This window comes from Seriola lalandi, unplaced genomic scaffold (genome assembly GCF_002814215.2).
Source record: "Seriola lalandi dorsalis isolate HSWRI2012SDOR001 ecotype SW California unplaced genomic scaffold, Sedor1 jcf7180002054425, whole genome shotgun sequence".
NCBI lineage: Eukaryota > Metazoa > Chordata > Actinopteri > Carangiformes > Carangidae > Seriola > Seriola lalandi.
The window spans coordinates 3,444,214-3,453,800 of record NW_019524978.1 but is presented as its reverse complement, the minus strand read 5'-3'; the positions used below and the strand labels follow the sequence as shown (position 1 = coordinate 3,453,800).

At 41.4% G+C, this 9,587-nt stretch overlaps 1 protein-coding gene across 1 annotated transcript; it reads left to right on the top strand.

Moving 5' to 3' along the window:
* Window positions 1-520: 520 nt before the first annotated feature.
* On the top strand, window positions 521-8,795 carry si:dkey-33i11.1 (B-cell receptor CD22). Its single transcript, XM_023410533.2, is given in 19 exon segments — window positions 521-604; window positions 606-666; window positions 1,535-1,633; window positions 1,836-1,947; window positions 2,034-2,179; window positions 2,266-2,386; window positions 2,466-2,602; window positions 2,979-3,101; window positions 3,302-3,448; window positions 3,667-3,772; window positions 4,091-4,254; window positions 4,726-4,875; window positions 5,050-5,181; window positions 6,203-6,284; window positions 7,413-7,511; window positions 7,671-7,814; window positions 8,206-8,282; window positions 8,285-8,322; window positions 8,703-8,795. Coding segments are annotated over 19 exon segments (2,115 nt in total).
* The last annotated feature ends 792 nt before the right edge of the window (window positions 8,796-9,587 follow it).

The following is a 9,587-nucleotide window of genomic DNA, read 5'->3' as shown; positions in this document are numbered from 1 at the left end:
CTGTTGGTGTCTTCAGTACATAAAGTATTTTGACTCCTCTCTGCCCTTATTTTTATGGACCTCTCTCTCTCCCTCTCTCTCTCTCTCTCTCTCTCTATCATGAGACTACAGGTTATTCACGTCCAATTCAAAGACACAGTTGTGAATGTGACACAATCACAAGGGTGTCACATTTTCACAATAACATAAAGTAGGAAATCAAATCAAATTACCCGTTAAAGACATACAAAAGGAGAAGTGAGAAAAAGTGAAAACAGAAACAATCTCAAAAGATGGAGGAGGAGAGGGTATCTGTAGTTACTTTAAAAGCACACATATACTTCCTCTTCCTCCTCCTTCTGCCCTTTCCACTCCTCCGCTCACCTCACACCACCGGATTCTGATCACCATGCAACTCTCATCGCTATAAAAATCACCTCCATCGCTGTCCGGGTCGCACACATCCCACAAGTCTCTGTTTGACTGGCTGAGGTGAATGAAGATATTCTAAGAGGTGGGTGCTTCATATTTAATCAGCTGGATGGTGTTTATACTGATAAATATTACGTTGTTCATCCCTCTGTCTCCCTGTGCTTTTCTCCTTCTCCGGTCACATTACACAGCTCGTGTCAGCGGAGATGTTGGCAGGTGCCTTAGTTCTGGGCACCATCCTCACAGCTTTACCAGGTAAGAAAAACACCTAAACATCTCTGAAAATGGACCCTTTTTTTCATCATGAGGTGTAAAACTTAACTGAACTAGGTTTTATGTTTTTAGTTTTATCACTTTAAAGGATGAGAGATGAGCTAAAAGGCTCTTTAATTGTCAATATTTATATTCTATTCCAAGTTTTTATATCAAAAAGGTGTCACACATACTGGTTTTACATACTGTTAAAAACATGAATGACTGACTTATAGGATCCATTATACATAAGGCACATAAGGTTCTGTAGCCAGGTGCCCTTGCCTTTACGCTCAGGTTATTTATAAGTATTGATTCCCTTTTGTGCAAGGTAGTCAGCCAGGCAGGCAGTTAGCAACACAGGATGACACCACGGCTGCACATCAAGGCTCCTTCTCACTGCTTCACTTTTATGTGTCACTCTCTGAGCTGAGCAGAACTGTGGTTTGACAAGTTTTCCTCTGAGGAGCTGCATGGAAGGAAAAATTTTTACTTGTGGGCAGCTGAAATTTACACTTCTTTTAGTTTCCAAATATGTATTCCCCAAACCTACGGCCTGCTTTATTTTATATGAAAGCAATTTTGTGGATATGACAGCCACTAGATGCTAATTCATCTGGGAATCTGAGCTGCTCCTCAATAAAAACATTAGTGCAGCTGAGTGTAGAGCTGCTACTGAGCTTGATGTGAGCACGAGCTTCAGGCTTTGAGGTGGAACATAACAGACGTTTGGATTTTATGGACTTTTTTGATTTTGTATGTTAAATTGGTGCACCTGTTTGTGTGTGTGTGTGTGTGTGTGTGTGTGTGTGTGTGTGTGTGTGTGTGTGTGTGTGTGTGCGCGTGTGTTTGTGTGTGTGTGTGTGTGCAGGTATCCAGAGCAGGTGGAGTGTGTCATTTTCTAGGAGGGAGATCTGTGTGTGGGCAGGAACAACTGTCACTCTGCCCTGTCGTTATGACTACCCATCAGGTATAAAAGTAACAAATAAACCTCTTTCCATTTTATTTTTTATCCTCTATTAGTTATTGGGTATTACATTTTTTATTTAATATTTTTAAATATGTATAATAATAATAATAATAATAAAGCCTAGAAATGCTTTTATCCGAGCTCCAAGAGACAAACCGTCTTGCACACTTTTGTTTGTGTTTGGTTTTCATGAACTCAACAGGCCATACTGTGAAGAGAGTCATGTGGTTCCGTGTGTCTGCGGAGGGTCGCAGGGAGTTCACCCACCACACGGACTCAAACCAGATCAGCCTGTCATACCGCGGACGCACACGGTGGGAGACGCCACAGATTTGGTGAATGTTTTGAAATTTGATATGAATTAGAAATAAGGTGTCATCATTTAATCCTATTTTTTCAGCTACATTGGGGGCAGCTATTCCAGCTGTTCAGTCCAAATTCGGGGTGTGAAGCTGAGTGATGCGGGCCAGTACCACTTCAGGTTTGAGACAGACCAACCACTGGGCAGATGGACCTCCCCTGACACCATCACTCTGGATGTAACAGGTAGGTTCATCTCAGCTATGACAGTGATGATGAAAGTGAAGCACTGTATAAATGTGCGTGTGTGTATGTGTGTGTGTGTTTTCCAGACCTCCATGTCCTGGTGCATCCAGCCAGGCCTGCCAACATGTTTGGCTTTGGAGAGACGGTGTTTGTAGGCTGCCAGGCCAGAGGATGCGCTGCTCCAGGAAGGAGCCTCGCACTCTACAGGTGTGGGAGTGGACATGTGCACATTGCATATGTATACAGTTTATTACACTGTATAAATGATGTGACACTCTGCACACAGGAATGGACTAAACCTCGGCTCCTATGAGAAATGGATGATTATCAACCGCTTTGACCAACAGCATGCTGGAGCGTACGCCTGTCGACCAATCCCACCTCAAAATGTACAGTCCCCATCCCTCTCCCTGGCTCTGGGACGTGAGTAACCTCGATCAACCAATCAAGCTGAGCAAAACAGGAGCTTCTCAGAACTCCTGTTCGTTATCTTAACTTGTTAACATGATGCAGGAAGGTATATCTGGGAATTGTTAGACACAAGTATTGCTCTGATGTGTTTTACTCTTTCAGGAAACAACACAGAAAACTATTTCACTGAGATTTTTAAGAAGATTTTTTTCCAATGTTCAATAGCACATGAAGTATTTAACAATTCTACTTTAGCAGAAATGTTTGATATACTAGAAACTGTATCTACATTATGCATTATTTCAGCTCTACTCTCCTTTTTTCTGGCCTCTTTCTCCCCATTTCTTCCTCATATATGTTTCTTATCTCTCTGTCTCATCTCTTCCAGACGGCCCTCACTCCACCTCCATAGCAGTCTTTCCAGTAGGGGAGGTGTCCGAGGGGGGGTCTGTCACTCTGACCTGCAGTAGTGATGCAGCTCCGCCTGTGGAGAGCTTTGCCTGGTTTAAAGGTACAGGACAGTCCTTTGTGTTTACTGATGCACTGCATGATGGAAACACTAACTGACACTAACCAGCTAGGCGGCAGATATGAGCTGACTGGTTGATGTTAGCTATAGCATACTTGATGACATAGATGGCGTTTGAATTACGCTGTAGTGTAAAGTTATATGTGTGCTAATCTGCACCTGTGTCTGTGTCTGCTCTGCAGACATGGAGAGTGGCAGCATCCCAGACAGTTTCAGGCCTCAGCTCCATCTGTCCCACCTCAAATACTCAGACAGAGGAGAATACTTCTGTGTGGCACGTAACTCACTGGGAACAGACCGCTCCAATCCACTGCAGCTCAATGTCACTTGTAAGTACGTTGCATGTTTTCAGTAGTATCACAGGCGTGGTGTTTTTGCCCCATGTCACACAGTTCAGAATCAAATTTGGATGCTTAGGTCAGAACTTGATTTAGGTTTTAAAATTGTTGAAACTTGAGATATCAGCCACACTGCACATTGGGCTCAGTGTGATAGAAAAATGTCCATAATGCAGTAATGATCATTGTTTTTCCCTCTGCCTGTTTAGACGCTCCGAAGAACACACATGTGCTGGTGAGTCCTCGAGGTGACATCAGAGAGGGTTCATATGTAAACCTGAGCTGTGTCAGCCACGCCAACCCTCCTGCCAGCAGGTATGTGGGATCAACATGGAGCGAGTTTCCTACCAAGCAATAAATCAAACATATGACAGAGCTGAACTGAGTCTGATTCTATTTGTTTTATTATGCCCCTTACAAGTGGGACAAAACTATTTAAATGTTTATATGTATTCACATCTCTTCGCCTAAATAAAATCCAGTGTTATCAATCTACTTGTTCTTTTTAATTGTTTTTTGCTCGTCCTATAAATCCTTTTTCTCATCATCATCATCATCCCCAACCCCTCACACACACATACATCCCCACACTCTCTCTCTCTCTCTCTCTCTCTCTCTCTCTCTCTCCTGCAGGTATTCTTGGTATCGTATCCTAGGTGATCAGGTGTTGGCTAAAGGAACAGTTCAGAACCTGACGTTCCTTTCGGTGCGTGCTCACCACGCTGGTCAGTACTACTGCACAGCGTCGAACCGATTAGGATACCAAACCTCCCCTGCTGCAACACTCACTGTTCTCTGTAAGTCGTGGGTGTGTTGTATGTGTGTGTCAGTACTGATACATACAGTATTTATATAGCCATGTTACTCTGTGGCATTGTTGGGAACATTGTCAGATCAGTATTGTCCAACCTCTCATCCTTCAGTTCATCCTTTCACACATTATCTAACATTACCTTTAGCTGTGTCTTTATAAAACAATCATTTAACACACTGAAATCAGATTAGGATCCATCTTTGGAGGTTGATTTGATCATTAGGAAATCAAACTCTCAAGACCTTCGCCTTCTCCAGCCCCTGTTTCTTCTCTGTAAATTTGAATTATTTTCACATTGAATTTGTATCCCAAAGATTCACAACACTGTAGGATGGTCCCTTATATATATATATATATATATATATATATATATATACAGTATATGTAAAAATAAAAACATTTCACGCCCATTCAATCTGTAATAATATAACTTCCACTTCTTCTCTGGCTCCAGATCCTCCTAAGAACACCTCAGTTCTGGCTCGTCCCTCCAGTGTGGTGGATGCTGGCCGGCCGTTGACTTTGACCTGCAGCAGTCAGGCCAACCCGGCAGTGGACAACTTCACATGGCACCGATTAGCTCTGGACGGGGGCTCTGTACAATGTTAGCATCCTAAAAATGTGATTCCACTCAAGGTTAACGGAACAAAATCATCAACTCTCTCTGTGGTGAAATGTTTGTAGTCAGTAAAACCTCATGTGCTTTGAGCTCCTGTTCTGTTTATCTGTATCTGATTCAGTAACTGAGTCTTCTCCCTCTCTGTGCTCCTTCATGCAGCGTGGGGCACAAAGTCTGGTCCCGTTTTCACCTTCTCAGAGGTCGGCCCCGGAGAGAGCGGTCAGTATTACTGTGAGGCCAGGAATCGGATCGGAACCCACAGCTCTCCTGTCCTCACTGTGCGAGTCAGAGGTACATTTTCTTCATCTTTTAGACTTTTTGTCAGTCTGTCTTTGTGTTTTGTCACAATAAAAGTGAAGCATTTTTTGTTTGTTAGTACAGTGCTGGAGATTCTCACTTTTATTTTTAGCCATACTAACAGCGCTTTGTTGGTCGGTTGGTCCGTCAGCCCCTTTGGCCTAGACTGGACCCCAAAGAGTGAAACCTGACTTTTTTGATAGTAACTAAACTGGGATTTTTTTGTTTGGAAATGATTATTGCTTCACAATCAAGATCACAATGGATTACTTTTTTAATGTGGTGACTTTCCTGAGTCCTGAAGGTGTCATTCAGAGTTACATTCACACTCAGTCTGGGTGACTTAGTGTTTCATCTCTGCTGACCACTGTTCCCCACAGTCTCCTTTACTGTTGTATGATTTTTTTCTTTTTTTCTAAGTCATAATGTACACTGCCACTTGTGAGTGCAGTGGAAGAGATGAAGTGCCGCTGATAACCTTAGTGAAACACTCCTGCCCCATTTTTACATCTATGTTTTTGATTATCTCAGACTATTTAAAAAAAAAAAGAAATGCTTTCATGTGTTTATATGAGATTATGGTTAAATGGGTGTTTGGATAAGTTTCTGTGAGTCTGAAGTGACGAGTGATGAAACCTCTCTGTCACTATCACAGCATGGGGTCCACAGGCTCTGGTCTTCATTGTGTATGCTCTCATGATTCCTGACTGTTTTTCTATGAGTCATGGTGAGTCATGTAAAGCCCTCTCACTATGAGGGGAGAGGAGGAGGTGTTGTGGAAAACTACTATTTGAGTCTAGACAGCTGAAGAAGTAGAGTTGGGTTTGGAAATCAGAACTGGAAACACAAGTCTCAAGTCTAGACGACTGCACGATGATGCACGGCTCTTTTCCCGTTCCTCACTTTCTCTTGTTCTATTTTTAAAGTCTGATGTTCTTTTTTTCGCTTGTTGCACTTCTATTTTTGTTCATCTCATGTGGTCTCTCATCTGTGCGTCATTTTCCTCCACTGGCAGGTCGTCTTAAGGTCATTGCCCTGGCGTCGGCGGTGGGCGTGTCTGCTGGACTCATCACTCTTACCGTGGCCATAATGATCAGGTGACAGGAAGCACACTGGTGCTAGAAAGTTTATGACCCGTTAAAAATTTTCTATATTTCTACACAAAGCTGACCCGAATCATGACAAGATCTTCATCAAAGATAAAGAAAATCTAATTAAAGAAATAACATTAAAAACATTTAAACATTTCATTTATTTATTTAAAAAGGAAAAAGTACGTGAACCTTTGTTTTGAGTGAGTGGTGCGACCCTCTCAGCAGCAACAACTTCAACCAAACGTTTCCAGCCACTGTGGCTCAGTCCTGCTCATCGACTCGTTCCTCCTTACAAATGTTGCTGGGCTTCCCCGATTGAACTGCTCAGGTCCATTTCTATTGGGTTATGGTCTGAGCTTTGACAGCTTTCTTCGGTTTACTGGTTTGTGCATTCAGGCTCATCATCTTTCTGCAAGACTCATTTTCTGGTGAGCTTCAGTTCACAGACAGAAACCCTGATTTTTCCTGTAGTATTTGCTGATACAATAATTAATTCATAGTTCCATCAATGATGGCAAACCATCCTGGTCCAGAGGCAGCAGAGCTAACCCTAAACCATGATGCTGAGGAGAATAACAACAGTGTTGAATTTCCTTCATTTGTACATGATCTGCCTGACAGTGGATTGTCGGAGGCCAGAGTCTTTAGAAAAATGGTTTTGTAACCTTTTCCAGTCTGTTGAAGAGCCACAACTGTTTTTCTGAGAAATTCCCTTTCAGTGATTCAAGCATGGTGCACGTCCACAAACCTGTGTTGAAGATCAGACTTTGAGAGTGAAGACCAAGGTTTGTGTTGTTTAAACAGAGGAGGACCTCCCACACTCACACTTGGTTGTTACCCCGTTGACTGAAACACCTGACTCTAATTAGCCCTTTAAATGAACTGATAGTTAATGAGATTTACAGAGTTCGACCATTTTATTTTTAAGTGAATGTAGAAGTTTTATGTTTAATGTCATCTGTTTAATTTCATTCTCTTTATCTAGTTTAAGGACTTAGATGAGGACCTGGTCACGTTTAGGGTCAGATAGCAAGAACATTTTAAAGGCTTGTTTTGTGGTTTAATTGCATCACTATTGTGGTAGGAGTTATGTCCTGGTTGTGTTTTATAATTGTCCCTCTGTCTTCACAGTAAGAACATGCACCGAGTAGACATGGAGTCAGTAGAAATAGCAAACAAGGTACAGTAATCATTGTGTATTTACTTTCCCTTACAAAAATATTGCTCAACATTTCAAAAACATTTTTTTAATACTAATAGATAAAAAATAATCATCCAACAATCCACAGTAAAGTCAGGATAATTTCTAAAGTTGATGATGTGCGATTGTAATTTCCCTTGTTCCTTGTTTGTGTGTGTGTGTGTGTGTGTGTGTGTGTGTGTGTGTGTGTGTGTGCAGGAAGAGCCAGATGACTTGAGTGACAGCTCCTACCCCTCCATCATTCCTCTAAAGGATGCTCCACCAATCACAGAAGTTGAAAAAGGCAGCTCCGCCCCCAACTACATCACCGTCCACTACTCCAGGTTGTCCAGGTACACGCCCTCTTCCTCCTCTGTCACTTTCTCCTCTCCTCTGAACCACATCCCTCTGACTGTTTCACTCTCAACGCTCCGTCACTTTCTGTCTCCCATCTGCACCATCTGCAATCTACTGTTTCATGTCTTGCAAATTTTATTTTACAACTACATTGGCTTAATCCTCCCATCTCCCTCTTGCTTTCTTCTTTATTCTCCTGTCATCACCTTCTCCTGGGTCTGTTTCATTCCCCCTCTCATCTTCAACACCTTCCTCTGTTTGTGAGAGGACAGTAAATCTCTCTTCCCAGTTTTGACTCATAAAATAATATCTCTGTTTATGATATAATCTGAGTCAGATGTCCACATGAGCTCATATGGTTTCTGTTCGTTGTTGATGTCTGCTCAGTGGCGACCAGGTGCAGGTCCACAGCCTGCCACTAGGTGGTGATAAAAAACCAAAGGACTCATCCAAAGTTGTTTACACCTTACTGCCCCAGCCTCGACACTGAACACAAGGAAAAAGGTACAGCAACTTAAAGTAATGTCTTTTGATCTTGCTGTATAATTTCATGGAACATGTCAGTACTATTATCATCCACATGCAGTATTATTTTTACAATAATCCAGTAAAGTTTTGCCCCTGAAAAAAAAAAAACTCTAAAAGGATTTAAACACCTACAAGTTTTACTTTCAGAGTTTAGCTCTTTATCTTAATTATGTACCAAATATTAAGCAACTCAGTGGCACAACATTTAAAATCATGCAGGAAGAATTTAAACAGTTCAATTAAATGATTATTAAATTAGAATGTGTTCTATGTTCTGTAATACAGTCATTTTTATTCACTACTCATGTTTCTTCCCTTGTTATTCTCCTCTGCTCCTTCCCTATGTTCTTCCTCAGCTGACCAGCACATCAGTCTTCCTCATGTCAACCAGTCACTTTGCTTCCATCCGTCCACAGAGGACCGTGGAAACCAGAAACTGCTCCTCGTGAACTCTAAAGATGCCTTACACGGTTCTAGGTCGGACATGTTGTTCTAGGATTCTCCATGGTTCTTCAGACCATAAGGGCAACATGTGGTCTTGCTACTGACTGGGAGTCATGCCTCTACACTGTGTTGCATGTCTCTCCTGTTTTTCCTATGCATCTTACCACAGCATGATGTCTGATGAAGTCCTAAAGGGAAGAGGTGAAAAAAAAGGAACATCAACACTGATAGCCATGTTTTACTTGCCTTCATATCCACAGCACAGGTTATAACTACTGTTGCTTTTCAGTTGATGCTCGACACTGAAATTTGCAACCAAGAATATGTAGATGACATAATATGACTGGTTGCTGCATTAACCTTTGCATCCTCAGAAAACTGAAAAGTGATAATCATCTGTATTCAAACATAAATGTCTCCAATAAAAATGTCAGTTTGGTATTAATCATAATAGTGAAAAATGCATCTATAGATAATATGAAATATTTGACACGTGAATTTCCACATGTATTCAACATGTTCTAAATAGGATTGTTCTGATTGCTGATGCTGAAACATTAATTCAGTTTATACAGCTTGTTTCCATTAAATCATTCTTTCCATTTTTATGTAGTGTGAGCTAGGCCAGCAATAATGCAAATTACATGTTGTAGTTTGTTACATTGAACGAAAATAAAAAAAATGTAATAACTTGAATGTGCGTTTTTATTTATTGCAAAGAAATCAATCACACACTAATTTACTTTGTCACAGAATGCAATGACGTCCATGTAAAAGGTTATACTGACAAACAATCT